The sequence below is a fragment of the Mesoplodon densirostris genome, chromosome 3 (genome assembly GCF_025265405.1).
Source record: "Mesoplodon densirostris isolate mMesDen1 chromosome 3, mMesDen1 primary haplotype, whole genome shotgun sequence".
Taxonomy (NCBI): domain Eukaryota; kingdom Metazoa; phylum Chordata; class Mammalia; order Artiodactyla; family Ziphiidae; genus Mesoplodon; species Mesoplodon densirostris.
Genome location: NC_082663.1, coordinates 29,330,927 through 29,357,553, shown reverse-complemented (window position 1 = coordinate 29,357,553; position 26,627 = coordinate 29,330,927). Strand labels below are relative to the sequence as shown.

At 44.5% G+C, this 26,627-nt stretch overlaps 2 protein-coding genes across 9 annotated transcripts in view; both read right to left on the bottom strand.

Moving 5' to 3' along the window:
• TTC23L (tetratricopeptide repeat domain 23 like) overlaps positions 1 to 11,247 on the bottom strand; it is a gene marked incomplete at its 5' end in the record, with an annotated part of 47,845 nt that extends 36,598 nt beyond the window's left edge. Inside the window, 4 exon segments of the mRNA XM_060094313.1 lie at positions 756 to 879; positions 4,922 to 5,129; positions 9,597 to 9,671; positions 11,165 to 11,247. Of these exon segments, the coding sequence (XP_059950296.1) occupies positions 756 to 879; positions 4,922 to 5,129; positions 9,597 to 9,671; positions 11,165 to 11,247 (490 nt within the window).
• Positions 11,248 to 19,524: 8,277 nt separating this feature from the next.
• The window catches only part of RAI14 (retinoic acid induced 14), a 151,068-nt gene continuing 143,965 nt past the window's right edge, over positions 19,525 to 26,627 (bottom strand). For all 8 annotated transcript variants that reach the window (XM_060092785.1, XM_060092782.1, XM_060092786.1 and 5 more), the window contains 3 exons: positions 25,200 to 25,349; positions 22,185 to 22,250; positions 19,525 to 21,383 (listed from right to left, as the gene is read on the bottom strand). In XM_060092785.1, the coding sequence (XP_059948768.1) occupies positions 21,306 to 21,383; positions 22,185 to 22,250; positions 25,200 to 25,349 (294 nt within the window). In that variant the 3' untranslated portion in view covers positions 19,525 to 21,305. The remainder of the gene's footprint in view (positions 21,384 to 22,184; positions 22,251 to 25,199; positions 25,350 to 26,627) is intronic.

Here is a 26,627-nt window from a genome sequence, read left to right as displayed (position 1 = left end):
ACCTGTTTACCTGTCTTGAGTTAGTTTGGAATCTAACTGGAAAAGCAAAACTCAAAGTCTACTGTGGCTATTCATAGAAAGGGTTGATTTCAGAAGATGAAGGCCAACCTCCTTCCACAGACCTACCATAGTAATCTCTCTAAAGAAAGGGAGGCTGTGTCTGCCTGCCCTCGGTTCAGACAAACATTCCCTTCAAACGCTTCTGGTACTTTCCTCTCAGGTTCAAGCTGCCATCACCTCAAGTCACAATTTCAAAAATAGTTACCTAAGTTGTCTCCCTGAATCTGGGCTCTCCCAGGGCCCAAGGAGTATACTTGTTGGTGCCAAACCAGTGTCAATGACTTGCCAACTGACATATCCATGGGTCTGTCTTCAGCCTTCACCTCATTTGACCTCTCTCTGCCATCTGACCCTGCTGAAACCACACTGCACTTCCTTTTGAAACCCCTTCTCTGCCCTTGGCTTCCATGACTTGGCCCCTCCTAATTCTATTTCCTTGCTGGCTCCGCTTCCGCTACCCAATCTTAATGCTCTTGTCCTCCAGGCTTCTGTCCTCTGCTTTCCTTCCCTCATTATTACCTTTACCTCTATGATCCCTGTCACACTGCCCGCCCCATCCATGGACTTCCCCTCTTCTTGACAAGGTGCGAGTTTGGGAAAGGATGGACCCTCCCCTGGGCAACCCCACCCCGACTGTGGTTCTGTGTGGGCTCAGTGTGGCTGGCCCCCCCAGACCCAGCCGGGGAATCGAGTACCTCTCAGTGTCAGGTAGCCATAAGCCAGGGTGGCCAAAGCCTGTGCACATTTCCAGGGTCCTTCCCCAAAAATAATCTGAGAAAGGATGACACAGCGAATCAGCTTCTTATTTGCTTGGGTATTCTGCAGAGAGCAAACAAGTCATTACACTTTTTGGAAAGGAAGAAAATCTCCAGCCTGTATCTTATCACTGGATTGCAGGACTGCATCCACTGTCAACTTTTTCTCTCCTCCCCCATTCCCATCCCACAGCCAATCCATCAAGTCCTCTTGGCTCCACCCTATTCCTAAGTCCTAAAGCTACGCACTTCTCATTTCTGCCATGTGTACCTAGTCCAAGCCACCCTCATCTTTGACCTGGGTGACCACAGCCCCTCCTAATTGCCTCCACTCTTGCCCCCCATAGTCTACTTTCTACATCATAGCCAGAGTGACTTCTTTTAACCTCTTATTGTGAAAAACTTCAACAGTATACAAAAAGAGCATGGAGAAGGAGTCAGCTTCATCGCTCACAGCCAATCTGGTTTCATACCTATGCTCCTCAAGCATCCACCCTCTCCCTCTACGATTTTGAAGCAAATCAAAGATATTAAATCATTTCGTATTTCGTAAGTATCTCCAAAAGACACAGACTTAGAAATATAACCACAAAATCATTATCTCACCAAAATATTAATAATGATTCCTTACTATCAAATACCTAGTCTCATAAACCTAATAATTACCTTATAAAGCTAACATTTCTTTTACAGTTTAATTGTCCATACACTGAGATCAGTCTCCTGAGTCTCTTTTCATCAATGGGTTCCACCTCCATTTCTAATTCTTTTCATTGCAAATTATTTATCAAAGAAACTGAGTTATTTGGTTTATAGTGTTTCCCCAAAATGGAAATTTGGTTGAATCTTTATGGTATCACTCAACATGTCCTTCCAGTCTCCATTCTGCCCTTATATTGGTGGTTGATTTAGAAGTTTGGTTACCTTTAGCTTTTTTTTTTTTAAGCAAAACTACTTCATAGGTTCTACCGTCAGAAGACACCTAACCTTGGGTTGTCTCTTTCTGATAAAAGCACAACTACATGAATTAATCTATAAAAGATTATAAAATGCTGATATCCTATCATTCCCTCTTCATATGTTAGGTGGAATAACTTTATAAAAAGAAATCTCCTCTCATCTCCTTCTTAGTTACCCAATAGTACAGTTCATATCAGAAGGACAGGATACATGATTTAATCATTCTCTTTATTTATCAGCTTTCCAAATAATGAGTTCATTCACTAGCATCCTCCAATGGTGACCAAATAGCTAGTTATTTATCATTCTTCTTACTATTATTATTATAATAAACATATCTGGATTTTTAAACAAATCTGATGTTCCTGAACATAGCAAACTAATTTCTAACTTGGGGCTTGTACACCTGTTGTTCCCCCAGCTTGGGATACTCTCACACATCGTTACCCTCTTCTGTCATTTTCATTGCATTCACCTCAGAGAGGCCTTCCTTGGCCACCTTATCTAAAACAGACTCTCACCCCATCACTTACTATCCCATTACCTATTTGATTTTCTCCTTCATGGCACTTATCTCTCTCTGATATTGCAGTAACTATTATTTTGTTTGTCTATGATCTGTCTCCCCAAATAGAAAATAAGTTACTCAAGAACAGTTTAGTCCTGGGGCTTCCCTGGTGGCGCAGTGGTTAAGAATCTGCACGCCAATGCAGGGGACACAGGTTCGAGCCCTGGTCTGGGAAGATCCCACATGCTGCGGAGCAACTAAGCCTGTGCGCCACAGCTACTGAGCCTGCGCTCTAGAGCCTGTGTGCCACAACTACTGAGCCCGCGTGCCACAACTACTGAAGCCCACGTGCCTAGAGCCCATACTCCACAACAAGAGAAGCCACCGCAATGAGAAGCCTGCGCACCGCAACAAAGAGTAGCCCCCGCTCACCACAGCAATGAAGACCCAACACAGCCAAAAATAAATAAATAAATTTATAAATTTAATAAATAACTAAAAGAACAGTTTATTTCTCATGTTCAGTGCTGTATGCTCCATGCAGAGAGGAGGCACTCATTCAGTATTTGCTGAATAAATCCTCTCTCGATTGGCAAAGATAAGGATGAGGCGGGGAGAGAGCCCCTGGCTCTGTAGAATTGATAGGCAGAGCTCTCTAAGAAATGAGAGAATTGCACCTTCAGGTCATAGATGTCAGTAACTTTACAAACACAGTCATCAACTGGCTGCACTAATTGACAAAGTCAGGCATTTATTTCCTGGTGAGGTGAAAACGGCACTTCAGGGACTCAAAAGCCTGGAGTTTCAACCCTCTGTTTACTGATTGTGATGTTTGGGGCAAGATCATCCTGAGTCCCAGCTTCCTTTTCTATTTGGAAATCTATACCGTCTACAACATGGAGTTACTGTAGGGAAAGTGAGTCAACATCAAAGTGATGCAAATCTGTTACGTGTTATCTGAATGTAACCATTTACAGAGTAACACACAGAGTGGTCCAAGGACGGCTCCCTTCTGATCCCCATGATCCCCGTCCCCCCACCCCATCCCCTTCCCAACCTGATGCTTCACCCCTCCCAGCTCAAACACACAGATGCAAACAGTGTTAGAGGGACATTTCCCCTCGTGTTTTAGAAACATCCGTTCAGTCAGAATTTTTGAGAGTTCTGCACGGGCTGAACGCACAGTAAATACTAAGTTCTATTCTGAGGGAGAAGCATAACATCATGAAACATCACTGGAATGAGAGTCCAAAGCCTTGGGTTCTGTCCTGGCTCTGGACATTCCGTATTCATTCATCCCCACACTTCCCGCCCTGGGAAACTGAGACAACCAGTGTGGGCTCTAGAGGTCAATCCAGGGCTGCTGCTCCTGCCACCAATATTCCTGTCCTTCAGGGCTGTGAGCACTGAGCTGGCTAGATATAACTCCTAAATCTAAATCTTTGTCATTATCCAAACTGGTCAAGGAGATTCCAAGCCTTTTTTTAAAAAAAAATATTTATTTATTTGGTTGTGCTGGGTCTTAGTTGCGGCAGGCGGGTTCCTTAGTTGTGGCTTGTGAACTCTTAGTTGCAGCACGCATGTGGGATCTAGTTCCCAGACCAGGGATCAAACCCGGACCCCCTGCATTGGGAGTCTTAACCACTGCACCACCAGGGAAGTCCCGAGGAGCTGTCAAGTCTTAAAAGCCCACACTTGCATTCCATGGCAGTTGGTACTTGTCTTTCTAGAAGTGATCACTCTAGCCTGGATTCATGAAATACTACTGGATCCAGGTCAGGATGATGGTCCTTTGCAAGTTTCTGGGTAATTTACAGAGGTAACTTTATATTATAAATACATCCATCTAGGGAAGTATCAGCTTCTATCATCTCCCTCTGAAGTGCTTCTCAGCCTTTCCTAAGCCATCTGCAGAGGTTTTTTTTCACACATGTACATTAAGATCATTTTTTCCTTTAGCCAGGAATAGCCAGGAAGTCAGTAAGTCAGCACATGAACTCCTTTGTTGATAAATAATGCTCTGGGAGCAGGCCGGTGCCTGTGTGTTAATCGTGAAGGTCACTGACATGCTTTCTCGGGTTCCCGCATTTTGAACACTCTTGCTAAACGCTTGCTCTGAGGTCCTAGTTCCCAAGTCCTTGCTTTGCTCTTGAAAATGGATACCTACACTCTCTGGCCCCTGCTGCTACCGCCCACTTCCGGTCCTTTGGTTTGCTTATGATTCCACTGTAACCACAGGCATCTTACCGTATCCTTGCCAGGCCTGAGCCTAGACTCTGCCTGGCTACCCTTGTTCTCAGCCTCCTGCCTCACTATCCTGGCCTTCTTGTTATCCAAAAGATATTATTCTGAAACCTTTCAGGAGAAATCAAAAGATGATTTTTTAATTAACGTAATCAAACAGCAACAAGAAGAAGCAAACATTAATTTTTAGTTTAAAGCTAGGAACACAAACACTCCAAGGGGGCATGCGCAGTGACCCATGTGTGGAGCCCGAAGGCGGGCTGGCTACCAACTATGCTTTGCTTTCTTTTCTTCCACTTATAAAGAAATATAACACCTTCCTCTTCTTCATGTCCTTCGATCTGCAATTAAGGAAGAACTTCTCTAGTCATGGACGTATTTTTAAATGGAGAACCCAGTGAGTTTTTTGTTTTATTATCATTTTTCCCTTAATCAGCTGAGCTACTTTCTTCTGGGATTGGGCCAGTTTCTCTTTGGGAAGAGACATACGGTCTATGGCCTTCTCCTCCTTGGCTTTAGCATCTTCTTCACTCTCTCCAGACCCACTAGTGGGATACAACTCACCTGTTCGCTGATGGTCTGCGATCTTGGTTTGCTGTGACCTTTGGGTACCAGAGAGCAACACGGAGTCAGGTTTAGCCCTGCATATCTCAAACAAGGCAGCACTGAAAGACAGAGCCCTCCCAACTGGGGGCTAGGGATATGATCTCTAAAATAAACCTGTGAATAAAGCTAGGTGGTGAACTCACGTCACCTGCAAAGCCAAGAATTAGAACGGCAATGTAGTGGTTCCAATCAAACAGATTTAGTGAACCTCCCACCCATGGCAGAGTCGCAGCCCTGCTGCTTACCAACCATATGACCTTAAGTAAGTTACTGGTTTGCTTCACTGTAAAATGAAGTCAATATGAATACCCACCTGATGAGGTTATGGGATTAAATCAGATAATACTCATAAATCACTTAGCATAGCCTGCTATTTAGTAAGTGCGCTTTTAACATTAGCTATTCTTATTTTATGAGCTCCATGACTTGAGGATGTTGAATTGGAAGATCTCCAAGATCCTTGATGTTCTAAAATTCTGATCCAAACGAGGGGGGAAAATGGACATAATGAAATAAGGTAAAGGGAACATTTTGAGGTCAGAACTTCACGTGTCCTCTTTCATATTTCTTAAAAGCTTCAACATAAATAGTAACTAAAGAGGATGTGGTCCCACCAAGGAGAGGGGAGGGAACCCACACTGGGTCAAGTGCAGATTCAGAAGAGAAATGGCCTTCTCAAATATGTTAGAAAAAACAAAACAAAAAAACAAACGTGTTTGAGAAAGAGCTGAGTGGGTTGAAAATCTCCCTCTTCCCCAGCACCCCCTGCCCACCCCCTTACACACACAGACACACACAGACACAAACACACACACACACACACACACACCATGCAGATCTCAGACTATGATGCTGAACATAATTATGAATGGGTAATTGGTATGATAAAGATAAAAGCCCAAAGAGTTAATCTTATATAACAAAAAAGATAACCATATCCTAACTCTACCAGAGACATCATAAAGTGATCCAGAAGAAATAGAATTCTAAGATATTAAGAGCAACAACAGAAATTTTAATTATTAATAAGTTCCCCCAAAGGAATCACCTTTGTATTCACGATAGCTTTTAAAAGTTCAACCACTGTATAGTTTTTAAAATAAAATTTATCTTCCTTTTCTACTGATTAGATAAGTAATGAATGTTCATTGTAAGAAAAAAAGAGGAAAATTTAGAAGGAAAATAAATGTCAAGCGTAACCTTTTACACAAGGTTAGAATAAATGACATCCTAATATCCATCCAGAGTCCTGTTCTAAATAACCTATATTTATTTAGGCATGTGGGCAAACCAGGTTATGTGGACAGGACAGCAACATTTCTTTCTTTTTTTTTTTTTTTACAACTTTATTGGAGTATAATTGATTCACATGGTGTGTTAGTTTCTGCTTTATAACAAAGTGAATCAGTTATACATATACATCTGTTCCCATATCCCTTCCCTCTTGCGTCTCCTTCCCTCCCACCCTCCCTATCCCACCCCTCCAGGCGGTCACAAAGCACCGATCTGATCTCCCTATGCTATGCGGCTGCTTCTCACTAGCTATCTACCTTACGTTTGGTAGTATATGTATGTCCATGCCTCTCTCTCGCTTTGACACAGCTTACCCTTCCCCCTCCCCATATCCTCAAGTCCATTCTCAAGTAGGTCTGAAGGATAGCAACATTTCTTCAGGCCCAAGCCCAGGGCCCAGCAGGACTGCCTTCTGCCCACAAACAGAAGTGTGTTTTCAGAAGACATGCAAATTCAATGGAAAAGCCAGGGAAGGCTGGCGGCACTGTAATCAGAAGACAGGTGCTAAACTTGCCTGTTTTCTGCCTAGTGAATTCCGTACTCCTCCTCCAACTCGAATGTCACCTCTGCTGGAAGTCTAGCACTGGAGTAGCAGTAGAAACACCCTCTACAGGGCTTGCAAAAGTCTTCTCTAACTTCTACTATAGTGCAAATCACACAACAGTCTCATTTTCAAAATCTGTTTTTGTTTCGGAGTCTTCTTTGCTTCCTAGCCAGTTAACTCCACCAGGGCTAGGGCTGAGTCTCATTTGTTTCTAAGAAACCCTGATACCTGGCTCACAGTAAAAACAAGTAATGGTTGGTTAAATAATGAAGAAATGAATGGACAAAGAAAGTGTAAAGTCTTTAGGATACCTGAAAAAGACTGAAGGTGAAGGAAATCTGTGACAAGAGATCATAACTCAAGAAAACTCACAGAAAGAAAGCTTAGTCACTCAATAGAAGGCTTTGCTTAGGCCGCATATTTCACCCACCTGAAGCAGAAGTTCAATCTTTTGGGGTCACCAAAGAGATTACTAATTTTGGATATTAAAAATTATAAGCCCCAGGGGCTTCCCTGGTGGCACAGTGGTTAAGAATCTGCCTGCCAATGCAGGGGATAAGGGTTCAAGTCCTGGTCCGGGAAGATCCCACATGCAGCGGAGCAACTAAGCCCGTGTGCCACAACTACCGAGCCTGTGCTCTAGAGCCCACAAGCCACAATTACTGAGCCCATGTGCCACAATTACTGAAGCCCACGCGCCTAGAGCCCGTGCTCCACAACAAGAGAAGCCACTGCAGCGAGAAGCCAGCGCATCTCAACGAAGAGTAGCCCCCGCTCGCCACGACTAGAGAAAGCCCGTGTGACACAACGAAGACCCAATGCAGCCAAAAATAAATAAGCAAACAAATAAATTTAAATAAATATTTTAAAAAAAATTATAAGCCCTAAATATTTAAATTTCAGCCTTGAATGAAATTAAGCTGAGACCAAAGGGAGCAAGCTTCAACAGCAGGGCCTCAAAGGAAGTAGAAACATTGAGGTCTTGACAAATGACTTGAGACTGCCAAGCCCTGAACTAGCTTTGAACATTTTGCTATGAAAGGCAAGAAACATGCCTGGAGAATATTGACCAGTTAGATCTGGAAGGATAGTCGGAATAAAAAAATTAGGCCAGTTAAATGAAAGATCTGCTAGGTTTCTAACTTATTCTACATGTTGCCATCATAAATGTGAATTCTGACTAGTAAAATTAAATATGAATTATCTGATTCTTTTTTTTTTTTTTTTTTTTTTTCTTTTTGCGGTATGTGGGCCTCTCACTGTTGTGGCCTCTCCCGTTGCGGAGCACAGGCTCCGGATGCGCAGGCCCAGCGGCCATGGCTCACGGGCCCAGCCGCTCCGCGGCATATGGGATCCTCCCAGACCGGGGCACGAACCCGTATCCCCTGCATCGGCAGGCGGACTCTTAACCACTGCGCCACCAGGGAGGCCCGAATTATCTGATTCTTTCCAAGATACTCTACTGTAAACTCTGCATTTTTAACTTCAATTTTATATTTGTATAACCCTTAACCTTAAGATATTTTATGAGCTGGTACAGAATTACACTAATACGTTAACTACTAGTCTCATGTGGCTATTAAGCATGTGAAATGTGTCTGGTCTGAATTGAGATCTGCTGCAGGTGTAAAACACACACCGAAATTCAAAGATTTAATTGAAGAAAAAAATATTTCATGAATTACGTTATGTAATATTTTAGATATATTGAGATAAATAAATATGGTGTTAAAATTAAATTTACCTGTTTATTTTTATTTTTTAATATGGCTACTTAAAAATTTAATATTACATTTGTGGCTTGCATTATATTTCTACTTGATAGCATTGGTATAGAGCAATGGGTCTCAACCAAGGGTTATATTGCTCCTAGGGGACATTTGGCAATGTCTGGAGATATCTTGGCTTGTCACAACTGGGACAGTGCTACTGACATCTCATAGGTAGAGACCAGGGATGCTACAATGCACAGGACAGCCCTCACAACAAAGAATTATCGGATCCAAAATGTCAATAGTGTCGAGGTTGAGAAACCCTGGTATACAGTAGTGGTTAAAGAATGGACTCTGGAGTCAGACTGCCCAGTTTGAATAGCATTTACTAGCTGTGTGACTTCGAGCAAATTGCCTAACCTCTCTTTAATTCATATTCCTTATCTAAAAAAATGGGGTAATTATAGTACCTCCCTCACAGGGTTTTGGGGGAATTAGTTGCGTTAATATGCATAAGTACTTAGAACAGTGCCTGGCACATAGTATTTGCTCAATAAGTACTAGCTGTTATGATGTGAAATTTTTAATTTACTTATTGTCTCTTTATTTCATGAAACAATTTCAATTTCTCATTAATTTTTCTATATTTAATTCTCCATGACTTTACCAATCTTGCTATAAGTAACCTATCTTTATTAAAAAAATTGAAATTTCCCTTAAGTTAGGAAAAAACATTTGTTTTCCATCTTGCATAGGTTGCACAAGTACAAATGGACATTAGAGCAGAACCATTATTAGCATACAACACAGAAGCTCAATCTTCTCTACTATATAATATGCATGCAAAGTTCACCAAGGTTTGCCTTAAGTGGAGTTCCCAATGTTTCAGGCCACTGAGTGAGTGTGATACTTACAGATGGAAGCAGAAGTCCCAGTCGGTGTCATTGCTGACAGTCGGGATGCGGATGGGGCTGGCTCGTATCTTCTTCCTACCAAGAATCACATGTGAGGTCAGCTTTGAAAGAAAACGCTTAGAAGTCTGTTCTGTTTTCCCTTTGTTGGATGCTATTAGCATTAAAATGAAACTGCCCATATATATAACCCATCCTAAATCCACAAATAGACTATACACACACTCGTGTATGGAGACCGTGGAAAGCAGAAATTAAAGACATTTGCCATATTAAATCCCTGAATTAAATTTCCTTCCTCTAATTTTTACTTCACATTACCTCCAAAATCCCCTAGCTTTTTTACCCCTTAAGCCAACACATTAACAGCTCCTGAATCAACAAAACTATGACCTTCTACTCAAGTCAGATACTGTTTTTGCAGGTAACCAGCTCTCACTACTAACAGTGTATTTGTTGGTTAATTCTTCTCCGTGTCCCTTGGGCCCTCTCACTACTTGATAGGTGATCCTAGTTAAGGAGCTAAAACACATGCGTCTATTTTGGTTGCTGTCATTAGCTGATGGGGGAAATGACTGAAACTCATGGCAAAAAATCTGATTTGTAATTATTTGCTAAATTGAACACTCATGGCTATCCCTGTCGCTTAAATCAAATCGAACTCGAATGCAGTTATTTATTGAACATTGGTACCCAGCAAGGCCCTCCTCATTTCACCCTGCAGAAGGTCACTCATTCCCACCTGAGCCCCGAGTAGTAGCTCTCTGACTCAGACTCCACAACATCCACAATCCAAAGACCAGAAGGGAAGATTCACTAATTTGTCTTTCTCATCTCTACTTTCAAAACTGTGGCCAGGGCGAGGGGTTCTGACGTCTCAACCTTCTAAATTCTGCTCCTATGTGGTTTCACATGGCCCTGAATTGTAACACCACTATCGCCCCCCTCTCTCAAGTGCAAATCGCTTCCTTATTTTCTGCCGTTGTCTCGCCTTAGTTTTGTAAACATTAACACCACATTCCGAGCAACGTCCAAGCTTCCCCTGGCTTCTTTCCTGCGGGCGGTGCCCCGGCCGAAGAGGCCGCAGCCCGAAAAGCGGGCGAGGGCGGCCGAGAGGCAAGCGTGACGCGGCGTACCTGGCCGAGGGCAGAGGAGCCACGGCCCAGAACTAGGCTTCCCGGCTCCCTCAGCCTGGCGGCTCGGCTTCCGCCGGCGGCTTCAGTGTACCGGCCTCTTCGGACCTCGTTCAAGGCGCCGCTAGATTGCCTTGCAGAAGAGAGAAGCTCACCTAGCTCTACCTTTCCCGCGCGCCGCCGGAGTTCTGGCTACTGAGACAATGAGGTTACCATGGAAACGGAACGTTGCGGGCGGCGCCCGCGCCTGTAGCCATGGCGACGAGGGGCACTTCCGGCCCAGCGGAATCCCAGGCCACCCGCGCAAACCATAGCTGCCACCGCACCCTTGCCTTAACGGTCCCCGCGGGCGAGACTCGGGCGACCTTAGCTTCGTCCCCACACTACCCTCTGCTGCGGCTGAACGGTCCACTACTGTTTTTCTTAAAGGGACTTTACCTCTCGGGGATAACGACGCCGGAAGAGGAAGTAAATCCCACCGAAGGATGGAAAGGGGCGTCCGGCTCCACGACCTTACCAATTTAAAGCTGCGACGACGTACCGGGCTGTATTCGGCGACACGCTTCGCCCCCCGCGTGCCCCTCCGCGCTCCCTGCACCCTCACAGTTGCCCAGGTGTTCGGGTCCTCCGGGCCTGCGAGGAAAGGCTCAGATAGAACTATTGGCGGTGCTGGCACCGTCTGTGTTGCCTCTCCCGGTAAGATTAGAGCTACGCATGAGTAAGGGAGCGGAGTGCAGGAAGTGAGTAGCTTAAGATATGGACCACTAGTTCTGCTAATGATTAGCAGTTCAGAGAATATTTTCGAGGGTAGAGGGCACATTTGGCAAACACCACATAGCCCTAAGTTATGCACCATGTATCCTTATCCTACCCATCTTCAGTGGCCTGAAATACCCACAGTGGTAACAGTAACTCAGATCTGACAGGTACAGGGGCAATTGTGGTTAATAACCAAGTGAACATCACTGGCTCAAGCAGCCTCGGGTTTCAGGGTGTTGCCATGAACCCCACAATGAATTAGGGGCTGTGACAAGTCAAGTTGGAGCTGGTATGTCCCTCTCCTTTTCAAACAAGAGCAGGCTCAGTAGAAAAAGAAGGAAAATATTTACCCAGAACTTGACAGGTGGTGTTTACATTCAGTGTTTGTTCTTTCCAGTTCTGTGGCTGAAGTTTAATTGCTGTTGATCCAAGACTGCCAAGATAGCCTTTCTGAAGTTAGGTTGGAGGAGCTATTTAAGTGAGTTTGCTTTAATATCTCTTTTTTTAATATAAATTTATTTATTTATTTATTTATTTTTGGCTGTGTTGGGTCTTCGTTTCTGTGCGAGGGCTTTCTCTAGTTGCGCAAGTGGGGGCCACTCTTCATCGCGGTGCGTTGGCCTCTCACTGTCGCGGCCTTCTCTTGTTGCGGAGCACAGGCTCCAGACGCGCAGGCTCAGTAGTTGTGGCTCACGGGCTCTGGAGCGCAGGCTCAGTAGCTGTGGCGCACGGGCTTAGTTGCTCCATGGCATGTGGGATCTTCCCAGACCAGGGCTCGAACCCGTGTCCCCTGCATTGGCAGGCAGATTCTCAACCACTGCGCCACCAGGGAAGGCCCACTTTAATATCTCTTAACTAAAACCTGGATGGTCTATTAAAGTTTAAATCTGTACCCTCAAGCTCCTGAGCCAAAATTTTAGAAAGACCCCACCTCTTTTATCCTCTGTTTTCTAAAAGAACCCTCAGCATGAAAGGATGATGAGCGCATTGGGCTGGGCTTCAGGATGTCAGGGTTCTGCTTTGGACTGTGTGCCCTGGGGCAAGTCACAGCCTAGGGGACTGAATTTTCTTGCCAGTACATTGAGAGTATTTGTACCACTTGCTTTCTAAAACCCCGTCCAGTTCCAGGATTCTGTGAGGATAAACCACAGATTTTTATGATTCTATGAACATAATATTGAATATTTAATATGAATATATAACATGTATGGGGATAAAAGGGCAGAACTGGTTTCCTGTTCTCTAACACTTATTTCCCTTATTCTTGTTACAAGTTGGTCTTCAATGAAATGGAAAGTTTTAATGTTCTGTCATTCTAGGAAATAGCTATGAAGTTGTTTCTAAGTGTATTAAATATAACTTCTCTTTCCTGAACACTTGCTCTGCTGATCCTTGTGAGGGGGACGTGTGGTACCAGAACAGTCACTGAGTTCCCATTCCCTAAAGCCAACACTCTGGCTCCACCTCCATTTAATTAGCTCATCTGTAAAATTAGAAATCAAGGGCTTCCCTGATGGCGCAGTGGTTGAGAGTCCGCCTGCCGACGCAGGGGACGCGGGTTCGTGCCCCGGTCTGGGAAGATCCCTCGTGCCACGGAGTAGCGGGGCCCGTGAGCCATGGCCGCTGAGTCTGCTCGTCCGGAGCCTGTGCTGCGCAACGGGAGAGGCCACAACAGTGAGAGGCCCGTGTACGGCAAAAAAAAAAAAAAAGAAAGAAATCAAATGAAGAGAACTTTAAAGACTTTTAGAGTTCTAAACCTCTGTGACACTTTTTCTTTCCTTACATCTTAACCCTGGCTGCAAATGTAAAGTTAGTTATAGCATTGCAGGGGGGGAAATGTCACATCCTGGGACCTGCAGGTGTCCTTAGGACCGATCGCCAAGGGAGGGGTCTTGGCTTCTTGCAGGAAAGAATTCAAGAGTAAGCCAGAGTAAAGGGAAAGTAATGGGTATTTATTTAGAGAGATACACATTCAATAGGCAGAATGCAGACTGCTTTAGAAAGTGAGAGCAGCCCCAGGGCATGGGGTCATCCTGGAAAGTGATAGTGGTTCTGGGGCCTGGGGTCCTAGGTTTTTATGGATTAAGTAATTTCATAGGCTAATGAGTGGGAGGAATATTCTCGCTATTTTGGGGTAGGGTGGGGATTTCCCAGGAATTGGATCACTGCCCACTATTTGGCCTTTTATGGTCTACCTCGGAACCGTCATGGCATAACAGAGAGTGATTTTTAGGATTACAATGAAGGTATAATGAGCTAAAGGTCAATGACTGGACTGTTCTCAAAGCCACCTTGTTTTCAGCTGGTTCCAGCCAGTCTTTATCACGTCCCAACAGCTGCCCCCTTTCTTTATTATCTAGCATTTGTATACTGCTCCTTTCCCCCCTGTCTCAACGGTAAGTGTGCTTTAGTTCTGTTCACGAACTCTGGAATGGAATGCTAGTAATCTGGGGATAGTGCTTTTACAGCGGGTTCACATACCCGCCTTTGATCCTGATTACCATAAGCTTTGCTATTGCAGAAATCACACAGAGGAACCATGTGTATAGGGTACTTCTAGACTCTTCCAACCCCCAATCAACTGTGATTAGCTCCAAATGATTCCAAACGCAAGGACTGTGAAACCTAAGAACAAGGAAATCCAAATAAACTTTCTCTTGGACTGTGTGATTTCTTTTTTTTTTTTTTTGGCTACGTTGGGTCTTCGTTGCTGTGCACGGGCTTTCTCTAGTTATGGTGAGCAAGGGCTACTCTTCCTTGTGGTGCGTGGGCTTCTCATTGCAGTGGCTTCTCTTGTTGTGGAGCATGGGCTCTAGGCACTGAGGCTTCAGTACTTGTGGCTCATGGGCTGTAGAGCGCAGGCTCAGTAGTTGTGGCACACAGGCTTAGTTGCTCTGCGGCATGTGGGATCTTCCCGGACCAGGGCTTGAACCTGTGTCCTCTGCATTGGCAGGAGGGTTCTTAACCACTGCACCACCAGGGAAGTCCCTGGACTGTGTAATTTCTTAAAACACATTTTCCACCCTCTCAAGGCAGGGTTAGATACCTTCTTTCTGAGCTCCCACGGTATCCCATCCACAGTTTCATAGTGACACTCAACAAGTCTATTGGCACTCCATTTACTTTTGAGTTTTTCCATTCATCTGTCCATCCATCCAAGGAAAAATACCTATTGAATACCTGCTATGTGCCCAACACTGTTCTTTCTAAGCATTAGGGAAAGCAACAGCGAACAAAGCAACAAAGATTTCACTCTCCTAGAGCTTCTATTCTACCAGGGCTGCTAGTAAACAATATGACATCTCTGCAAGTTAGCAAAAGGCAGGTGGCTTAGGGAATAGGCAGCAACTTTGTGTGAATCAGGAGAAAGCCTCTTCCTCCAGCCAGTCTCAGGCCCCTGCTAAGGGGTCCAGCTTTGGGAAAGGGATGAACCACCTGACATGGAAGTAACAAATTACATGGAGAAAAATAAAGTCAGGCAAGGGATCTAGAAAGTGATGTGGATATGGGGAGGGAGGGGTATACTGGCTTCTACAGTGTAGTTAAGAAGGGCTTCTCTGACAAGGTAGCATTGAGCAGAGACCACAAGGGAATAAGGGAGCAAATGACACAAATATTGAGAAGAGCGTTGTAAGATGTTAATAGCAAGTGCAAAAGCCCTGAGGCAGGCGCAAATTTAATGGGTGCAAGAACAGAAAAAGTTTCAATTAAGAATGAAAAGAGAGACAGGAGAGTGGGTCAGCAGAAGAGGAGGTGATGCAGGGCCTTATGGGCAATCCATCTAAATCTCCACCTACCCACCCACCCAGTGAATACTGAGTATCTGCTAGGTGGCAGGCCCTGTCTGACCAGATGTGAGGCTCTTGTGAGCAGGAGATTTGTATCCACCACTGAGCCTTTAGCATTCAGCATGGTGCCTGGCTTATTACTAGTGTTCAATAACACTTAATAAACTGAGTAACCTTCAGGAACTCCCCATTAGTAGAGATTCTGGCCTCTCTGTGTATATTGGTTTCCTATTGCTGCTGTAACAAGTCATCACAAACTTAGCAGCTTAAAACAACAAGAATTTATTATCTCCTCGTCCTGGAGGTCAGAAGTCTGCAATGACCATCACTGGCCTAGAGATCAGGTGTCAGCAAGACCGGTTCTTTCTAGAGGCTCTCGGGGAGAATTGTTTTCTTGCCTTTTCCAGCTTCTAGAAACCACCTGCCTTCCTTGGTTCATGGCTCTTCTTCCATCTTCAGAGCCAGCAGTGTAGCATCTTTAAATCTCTGACTTCTTCTCCTGCTTTAAAAGACCCTTTTGATTACATCAGGCCTTACCAGGGTAACCCAGGGTAATCTCCTTGTTTTAAGGTCAGCTGAATAACAACTTTAATTCTACCTGCGAACTTTATTCTCCTTTTGCCATATAACATAGACTATTTAAATTCCAGGGAATTAGGACATGAGCCTCTTTGGGGGGAGTGTTATTCTGCCTACCAGAGTGTTTAACTTGATTTAAATGTATAGATTTAAAGGATTAATTTACATGTCTGGGTTGCTCAAAACCTGCATATGGATTACAAATGCCTATCTTCAGGAATGGCCTCAGACTGGCTCCTGGGAAATGAGTTCTGATCCATTAGAATATTCTGAGAAGAACATTTTTGTATGCTTGACATCTTGGGCCAAGTGGTACAAATCCGATTAAATAGTTCATTCTTAAAATGTGATGTATGATGAATGCATGTCTTTGCTCTGGGGGGGTCTGGAATCTGAATACTGAAATTGTTATGCAGGTACTTCAGCCTTGATGATAGTTCCCCAGTAAAGTCCTGGATACCCAGGCTTGGGTGGGCTAATCTGACTGGCCAGACTTCCAAAGTGTTGTCACACATCACTGCTGGGACAGTTAGCTATATCCATGTAACTCCACTGGAAGAGGGCACCTGGATGTGTGTGCCTTGTTTCTCCTGGATTCTGTCCTATATACCTTCAGGCTTTGCTAATTTTAAGGAAGGAGGATGAGAGGATGTTCTGGGCTAATGGTAACGTTCTATCCTTTGATAGGGTTTGTTGCCCAGACATATTTACTTGTCAAAACTTATCAGATGGTACACTTACTATTTATGCATTTCATTGTTATGTAAATTTTACCTAGACATAATTTCAAACAAATACTAAAACCTAGTTAATGATATGTATACTGAAATTTTCAGGGTAGCCTGTGTGGATGTTCTGTACTTATTTTAAAATGTCTCAAAAAGAAACATGGACTAATGGATGGAAATTGGGATAGATAAGTGGATAGACATGCATACAAAGCAAGTCTAGTAAAATGTTAATGCTTGACTCTAGGTGATGAGCATATGAGTGTTGAGTGTAAAATCTTTTTGCAGTTTGTTTAAAAATTTTCCTAAAATTTGAAAAATTCAAAACTGGAACAACAAACTCTCATTTTTACTGTGATTTTGAAACTGAAGTATTGATCTCACTAACGTTTCCTCAAGAAGGTTTTTTTTGAAAAAAAAATAAAAGTATAGGTTTAAAAACACCTGAAGGTGACAGATAGGTAACCCTCACTTTCCCGCTCCTTTGTTAAAAGCTTACGTTATTTGGCTGCGTCCTGCTCCCTCCCCCCTCCACATCCTCCACTAATAATCTGGTACATCCGGTCGCCGTTCTTGAAATATTGTTTCTTCCCATTTTTAGGGCTTGGTTTATACCGAATGCACAGAAATGTCTCCTTCCTTCTCTTCTACTCACCTCCATCTCTTGGGGATTTACTCCTCAAGGGAGCCTTTCCATCTCCTGGAACCCACTTTGATTGCTCCCTCAACCAGCCCCCATGGCCCAATTATGGCGACCGTCATAGTTGAGCTTTTGTCCTTTGTTTCACAAATATGCCACACACTCCCCGAATGCTGGACAGTTCTCTGCCCTGAACATGTGAACAGAACTTGCTCCTGTGAGTGCCTCCGTCTGTTACTTTTTCCGGCTCACTCTTTGCCTTGCAGTCTGCCTTTCAAACCTTGCATCACCCCCATCTTTGCTGGATGGTTTCTACTGCTGTCAGCACCCAGCATTCCACAGTCATGCCACATGGCAAAAGGTTGTGCATCAACATGTTCTGGGAGCATTTTCCCCACATGGCATATCATGTGTTTATCTTAAGATGGGTGGGTTTAATTATTAAAGGCTTTGGAGTCAGTCTGAACGTTTATGTAAGAAAAACAAGTTGATGACTCTTATGTAACCAATGTGAAGAAAAAGGCCATTCTTGCTCACCCACTGTGATGACCCATATGCTATTCTACTTTTATCCTCTCCATTACTATATCACATGATGGAAGCTAGTGTGAAAATGGGCAATTTGAAAATTATCCAAATGATCCTCACACCTATGCATACATAGCATAGTCATCACATCATTTTTAGGGCTGTAAAATACTGGAAGCAGATTAATTGCCCATCAATGAGGAGTTAGTTTTAAAAAAAAAAAGCACATAATATGAAACATTATGCAGCAGTTAAAAAGGATGTGTGGGGCTTCCCTGGTGGCGCAGTGGTTGGGAGTCCACCTGCCGGTGCTGGGGGCGCGGGTTTGTGCCCCGGTCCGGGGGGATCCTGCATGACGTATAGCGGCTGGGCCCGTGGGCCGTGGCCGCTGGGCCTGCGCATCCGGGGCCTGTGCTCCGCGGCAGGAGAGGCCGCAGCGGTGAGAGGCCCGCATACTGCATAAAAAAAAAGAAAAAAAAAAAGGATGTGTGTGCTGACAAAGAACTATCTCCAAGATATTTTAAGTGGAAAAAGTATGGTCCAGAAGTTTCTATTTTTAAATGGGAAAATAAAATGCATGTCTACATGTACATATAGACATAGAATGTCTTAGGTCATTCAAGAAACTTAACAGCTGTTGCTTCTGGGGTGGTAAACTAAGAATCAGGAGGAGAGATTTATTTTCAGTTTATCTCATGTATCCTACAGTTATATCCCATGATATATAACCACTGCTGCAGGATGACAGTTTTTCAGACCCTGCCTTTGGCATATGAGGCAATTCTTTCCATTTAAGAAGTCTGGTTTGTATTTATCTAGGTTAAGTGCTCATTTGAGTGTCACCAAGAAATCATCTTCTGGGACTTCCCTGGTGGCCCAGTGGTTAAGACTCCACACTTCCACTGCAGGGGGCGCAGGTTCAATCCCTGGTATGGGAATTAAGATCCCACATGCTGGGAGGCATGGCAAAAAAAAAATAAAAAATCATCATCTGAGTTGAATGGCTGGCCTCTCTTGAGGTGAGTTCTCCTTTCAGGGTGCACACTCGATAATTTAAAATAGTAATAACCTCAGACACTATTTGCATTATTTTCATTGATATCTTTTGTCCTCTTTCTTTCTTCCAGAGGTGGGGCGTGAGGAAGGGTTCAGTTGAGTATGTATGGTCTGCCTTGGCAACAGGAGCTGAGAGAGGCAGAATCGTATTGTTAGCAAGGGAAGCGGCCTTAATGAAGGGAGATGGCCTCGTTATGCTGTGTTACGAAGAACCGTGTTAGCTATTTAAATAATTGCACCCATTTCATTGTCATCTGGTGTTTTAATTATGCTTTCAACCTGGAAGAATTCACCCCACAGGAGTTTTTTTCAGGAATGAATTAACCTTGTAATGTGATAGGATAATGTAAGAAAAACCATGTGTATGTATTACTTTTTCAAAAAAGCAAAGAAAAAAAAAGAGAAAAAAAAATCTAATGGCTTTTAAATAGTAAAAAAAAAAAAAAAAAAAAAAGACTGCAGATCAACTGAGAGGCAATTTTAAATGAAAGAACTGTGATGCAAGTGCCCAAAAGTGGGTGTTGCTTGGGGTAGAGTTCAAGGTGACCCCAGGAGCTAGGGGACGAAATGGTATGACACATTGTGTGAGAGACTGTGGACAATGGCCACCGGTGGAGCACGACACAGGGTATAAAAACCTTTGCCCCGAAATGCTAGTTAGCTGAACTCCAGAAGCTGTACAGGCATGCTTACGAAGGTGCCCCAAATCAACAACAGAGATGCAAAATGAAACAAAAGTTTATTTTCTGCAATACTTTCTGTAAATTACAAAGGCAAAATGCTAAACTACAGCATGTAACTTTTCAATATTTAACCAGAGTACTTGTAATAAATATGCATCCTGAAACAAGATAAAAGGCTACACTTTGTCAGGCGTCCTACAAAATGTCTCAAGTTTTACACTCTGCAGCATTTCTGTGTGGAGCTGGGAGGGGGATGGTCTTGTGTTTTCTTAAGTGCTGTGACAGAAAGTCCTTTCACAGTTTTCTTTGGAGCCTGTTCGAAATTGCCGAACTATAAACAACTTAAGAAAGGTAACACCAGGCTCGAAAGCGGGTGTTGCTTCGCTGTCATTGGTCCTCATCCAACACAGTGCTACCAAGTGGCCTCTGAGCCCAGGCGGCCCTGTCGGAGCTGGCCTATGCTTTCAGTTCTATACTTGAGAGATTTCCGTAATTCAGTTTACATCTCTCAATAAGATCAAGGCTGTAAGGGAAGCTGCAAGCAAGTTAACCTGAAAGTAAAGTGAACAGGACTGTTTTCTCCCAAGACCTCAGCTAGGCACCATAATGTTTACCAGGATTTTTTGCTTCAAAGTTGAAAAGCTCGTTGGTACTAACAGCCCTTCTAGAGATAATTTACAGGTGCTGGTAGAGTTGGGGCATTCCAAAATATTCAGTGGGTAAAAGAGGATTTACTATATTCAGAGACGTGCTACAGTTCTGAGAACACGATGGCAGGAAGCCTAGGGGTGTCGGTGGCAGCTCATTTTGAGTCTGGAATACAGAACCACCTCCTGCTATAGCTGAAAACCTGGAGGAAAAAGTTATATACTTTTTAAAGTCTTAAACATGATTACCTAAAAAATATTTTGCTGATATAGTCTAATGTAAATTTCACTTACTTAGGGATTTAGATATGAAAACATCTTTAAGAGCCAATACAAATATTGTAGAGGAAAAAAAACACTTTAAAAAAATTGAGGTTAAAAACTATGAGGCATTTCTTTTGGCTGTAAACACGCAATTTACTATCCCTTGTTGAACACAAATGTTTGGATTTCCTGAGCTTCGTGCCTAACAAACAGCAGGAGGCAAGTTTGCATAGAAAATTTGCACTATGTCAGCAATTTACTTAAAAAGAACTTTTAAGGACAATTTGCTTGTGTTTTAAAACTTCATATTTAAGTTAACAGTGCTCATCAAACTATAAGATTGATAAGCAGGGTGGTGAGAAATATAAGGCAGATGAGGAAAAAAAAGATGGAATTAGCATTTTTAAATCCACAAGATATCACGATAAAGGGTCTAAAGCATGCAGCTCATAACTAGTGCCATACTAATTTGGTTAGAAATTAAGTCATGTTTGGGGGATAGGAAACCAAAGGCAAAAAGAACACTGCTGTGCTGAACAGCACAGCCTGAGTGTAGGAACGGAAGCACGGCTGCGTGGAGCATCGATGTGTCACTCAGTGATGAAGTCCCTCAGCTGGGCAGGTACCAAGGAGGATGCCTGCCACCAGCGTGGATGATCCCAGCTCTGGAATCAGAAGGGATGACGGCATCTTTCACCTCTGCTGCTTCGAAGTTTCTAAGCGGTTCTGAGGAGGACAGTCTTCTCCTGGGACCCATCCTCAGAAAGAAGCCTCTGGAAAGGGAAGAAGCTCTATTACAAGGGTCACAGTGATACCACGAATGAGAACAATGGCAGTGGTTGCCAGCAACTCCGGATCTAACAAAAGGTGGACAACAAGGGGCCAGTGTCCTGCCAAGGAATCCATTTTACTTCTTCTGGGACTGGTTCTTACACATCGTGAGGATTTGCTTCAGTACTTTTTGGACATCTTCATCCATCTGGCCCTAGGAAATTCCAACAAAAGACACTCATTAGAATAACCTACGATATCATGACTTGGACACAAATCACACAGGACCATGGGGGAGTGAGGAAGGAGGTGAATAAAGGGCAGAGGCTGTTGCCCCACAGGAACTTCAAAAGGCAGAAAACAACAGAGGTAGAGGGGAGGCTGAACACTGAAAAACTAAAACACTCGTTAGAAAAAATAACATCAAAAAGGTGTAAACCAAACCAAACCAAAACAACACTCAGATCCTAAATCCTGGCACTGCCTCACCTGGGGAGGGAGATGGCTGGCTGGGATGAGCCCTCCCACCCCGATCTTCAAGGAAACGTTGAATGTCCCACATTTCTAGGAGGAACTGAGTCAAAGACACGACCCTGCTCTTTTTCCTCCGGAGGATGAGGAGGCTGGGTCTCCTACCAGACTCCTCAGCAAAGGGTTTCTGGCATCTCAGTAGCAAATGTGAGCCCAGCCAGCCAAAGCACCAACAACAGTTGCAGGAATGAGATGGTACGGATAGCTCTGAGAATATCACCAAATCCGGAAAGGAACACCCAGACCCCTCCTCCTGATGGGGGGCTGCCCCCACACCCTCCTTCAGCTCCCAGCAAAGGGGGCTCCTCCTGGTTAACAGGGCATGGGGCTCCCAACACAAAATCCAAAGCAAAGCAGAAGGTGTTTTAAAAAGCCTTCCAGTGAAGAGCTGTCTTCTCAAATTCTCATCTGCTCTACTAGTTTCATGATGGGCATTTGGGCAAGACCTGCTGTGGTATCTCTTTAGGATCCCCAGACACCGTACCTGCACAGCGTACAGAAGGTGCATTCTGTAAACTGATATCACTTCCTGGTGTTGTTTCTTGCACTCCTAGAAAGAGACAATTTGACATTGTTCAAGAGCTTAGGAGACCTTTAAAAAAAACCAAAAAAAACTAGGAGAAAGCTGCGGCCAAACGCTACCCCAGTGATTCCTTCCACCAACTAGCACAGGAAGCTTTCAGAATTGCTGTGGACTCAGAGTATTGTGTAGTTTGGAATGCTTGTCAATATTCTCAGGGAAAAAAACTACCTGTTTCATATCTTGGTATGTCAACCCTAGAAGAAAATTCATGTAAAAAGTAGATATGATAATCCCGAATTTGTTTAAATATATATATACCTACTCAGGCAAAGAATACAGATATATTCACACAAGGTAAACAGTGCAAGGAACTATTTACTTTGTCAAATGCAAAGTTATTGTCTCTGAGTGGTTGGATTATAGGCAGTTTTAATTTATAGTAGCTTTTCCAGAGTCTTCTGTATCTTCCAACTTTTCTATCGTATACAGTGACCAAATATTTATTAATTTAAAAAATTATTCTTTTAAAGAGAGTTATTGGTCACCTTCTATATAGCCAGTGGTGTATAATCCCTGGGGAATTCAATGATTTAGCTGTCAGCGTACCAAGGAGGTGAACAGGGTGACGGCACCAACCTCAAATGGTCCCTCAGCATAGCTGTTAATGATTTTATTTCTCCTTGTTGAGCTATAATTCCAATTCCTCCTAGTGACTCTTTCAAGGATCTCAACTCAGCTCTTAACTCGTCTAAGAAGAGGCCTTTCTGTCTACGTCATGATGGAAATTGGGACTATCGTATATGGGTCACTTTAAACATCTACTGAAGTCTATCAGTAGCCAGTCTCACCTCCTCCCCAACAGTGTCAGATACGAGGTGTCCTTCCTATTCAAGGAAACCCTTTGAAACCTCAGTCTTTGAAGTTCCTGACAGTAGAAGGTACGCTTGGTAGCTCTCTCTGTGCCGTTTCCTCCCACCTCTTGGTTGCCTCCACTCCCATCATTTATAGCTTTGTCTTCTGATCACCGTCTTCCTTTCCGGTTCTGCTTCTGTCATCACTTGGTTGACTTCAGGATCCACGTGGATGAGCCACCCACCACCCCGGCCTCTCAGTCCCTCGACCTCAGCTTCATGACCTGTCCCTCCTTCCAGCCACCCGCTCTTCTGGTCAGAGCCGCCTCAGTCATTACCTCTGAGATCTCAGTTGAAAGCATCCCACTCCCTCACCACCATCTCCCATCTTTGCAGCAAACCTGCTTTAGGCTTCCCCTGCCTCCTGCTGTGACTCTTCAGCCCCGGCAGCCGCCTAGCTCCTTAGTCACTTCTGCAGCAGCCAGCCTCGGCCATCCATACTCCTCCAGCCCTCCACTGGAACTGTGGTTGCCGTGGCTACCACGGGCCATCCAAATGCCACATCCCAGTCCCTGCTGCCTCCTGCTCACCTCTTTGAGGTTCAGCACAAGCACTGCCTCCTGCAGGAAGCCTTCAGAGACTCACCCGGATTGGGTGAGCACATTGCCTCTCTATGCCCACGGCACGTTGGGCACCTATCAATGGACGCTTACTACACTGAATATATGGTAAGCCATTATATTGAGTATATGTTCCATGAAGGCAGGGACTGTGTCTTATTCATTTTTATATCATCAGCACCTTGTATATTACTGACACATAAAAGCTCATTAAACGCCTATAGAATAACTGTAAGAATGACTGTATAAATCATTAGTACTTTATCTACAGGTCTGTGATAATCACTTGATCAGAAAAATGACCTGCAAAACACAGTCAAGAGCAACTTCTCCTTCCCTGTCTACTCCTCCACTGCTCTACTAGAGCTGGCGACACAAGAAAAGCCGGTTTTATACTTTGTGGCCAGCTGGGGTAAGGACTGTAGAAACCTGAATTCACCGGTATTGAGTCTGTACTGAAGAAATCACAAAATCCAGGTCCTGTTTGTAAAGGGAAGCTAGAGACAGTCCAGGACAGACTAACCTTCACGTGGAAAATGTAACATACCCTCAATAACTAAAACTTTACAGACATTGTGATAGACTGACTAATAGCCCTCCAAAGATGCCCACGTCCTAATCCGTAGAACCTGGGAGTGTGACCTATAAGGCCAAAGGGACTTGCAGATTAAGGGTCTTGAGATAGAAAGGAAGGTTATCCTGATGATCTGGGTGGATCTAAAATGTAACCACCAGGGTCCTATAAGACGGAGGCAAGAAGGTCAAAGGTGAAGGAGGAGATGGGAGGACGGAATCAGAGGCTGGAGTCATATGCATTGGGGATGGAGAAAGGGGCCACGAGCCAAAGAATCCAGGCAGACTCTAGAAGCTGGAAGAGGCAAGGAAATGGATTCTCCCCTAGAGCCTCGAGAAGGAACCAGCCCTGCTGACACCTTGACTTTACTTTTGCGAAACTGGTTTCTTCGGACGTATGGATCTCGAGAACCGTAGTAATAAGTTCATGTTGTTTCAAACCAAGTTCGTGTTGCTCTATTACAGTAGCCATCGGAAACGAATACAGACATGAAAGGGCTTTCCTGGGTGAAATCAGGAGAGAGGCCAAGAAGCAGCTTCAGACATGTAGACATACAACTACCAGAGATCCTGGCCCCTAATAAGAAACAGCTCTCACCGCTGCCAGAGACAGCGACTACCACGGCAGAAAAATGGAGAAAGGGTAAAAAGCGAGTGGAAGAGCGAACAAGAAACCTCCGCCCACTGTCCCGTGGGCTCCTCCCTTCCTTCCCACTGATACGTGTTACCCATCGCACTGCAGGCAGTGACTGAGAAATCCATCCGCTCCCTCTCTGGCCTCCATCACAGAAGTCTGTAGTCAGCTGCTCGCTGAAGCGCAACACGCCTTCAGGCTGGGCATCTGCCCGCTGGCTCCCCGCTCCCCCTGGCGTGCCGTCTGCCTCCCGGCCCCCCCCCCCCCACCGCCAGGCCGCAGAAACACGCCCACTCACAGCCAGCTGGTGCTGCAGCTGCTTGACCTGCTGCTGCAGCGCCTCCAGCTGCTGGCCCTGCCTCTTGGACGAGCTCGTGGCGTAGGAGAGCTGCGAGAGGCTGTTCAGGGCCTCCTTCAACTTGGCGACTTCCTTCGACATCTCGTTTATCTGGCGAGAAAGGAAAGCTCTATCACTAGGCAAGAACGTGATGCAGAAGCAGGACTCCACCTACTTCTCAACCTGGAACACAGCCTCTCCTGGCCTCTGGGACTGCAGCAATCCCTTGTTATTTTTAAAAGAAAAGCCATAAAATGAAACATAAAATCCGATAAAAACAGATAAAATCAGGCAAACCAAACAAAGCCCTCTAAGGCCATTCCATGCAGACAAGAGCCCCCGAATGACAGACTGTGTTTTGGGGCCTGAAGGTAACAAAAGCTGTGACATGGATTTCCTTCGTTCACCCTTAAAAGGGGGATGGTTGAAAAAATAAATCAGAAACAGGATTTCAGGTATTCCTTATTTGGAGACAGCTAGGTCTTGCTCCATATTGCTGACGTGGGCAGTCAGGAATAAGTTTTAGAAACCCTGGTAGCTCGGGCATCTTGCCTCGTAGTGAAGACCATCGCCCACCTCCACCCCGTCTCTTGGCTTCAGGAGCTCTTTTTGAAACATTCATTATAATGAAGGAATAAAAGATAAAAAATGCTCTAATGAATGCCGTTCAGAACATCTGACCCAGGAGACCGGGAATGCAGAGCAGATCCAGGCACGGGAGCATCATCCACTTTTCCCTTTACTTTCCTCCTTCCTCCCGGCCCAGCCCATCTCGAATCACCCGCCCCTCACATTTCCTGCCTTATTATCCTGTACACCTTTGAAAATGGGGCCCGGGGAGGGTTTTTATACTGACTCAGAGGAAAGCTCGTGCGGTTTAGGGAAGCAATATCAAGTCTGGGAGTAATTGGGTTTTCATATGACAGAGGAATCTGTCTGGATTCCAACAGTAGAAGTTCAAGATGGGTCACAAATGCTTCTCAGTTGGTGGGTTCACTTCTGATCCCTGGCACTTGGCAGGGCTTCTGTAAAATAATTTCTAAAGGGAAAACATGTACCACACATGTGAAAATGCTTTGGTATGAGGGAAGCAGTAGAAGATGAGTATTTTTTTTTTTAAATAAATGTCCACCCTACTATTCTTTTTTGTTTTGTTTTGTTTGCGGTACGTGGGCCTCTCACTGCTGTGGCCTCTCCCGTTGCGGAGCACAGGCTCCGGACGTGCAGGCTCAGCGGCCATGGCTCACAGTCCCAGCCGCTCTGCGGCATGTGGGATCTTCCCAGACCGGGGGACGAACCCGTGTCCCCTGCATCGGCAGGCGGACTCTCAACCACTGCGCCACCAGGGAGGCCCACCCTACTATTCTTAATGTGGCTTTGGGGACAGAG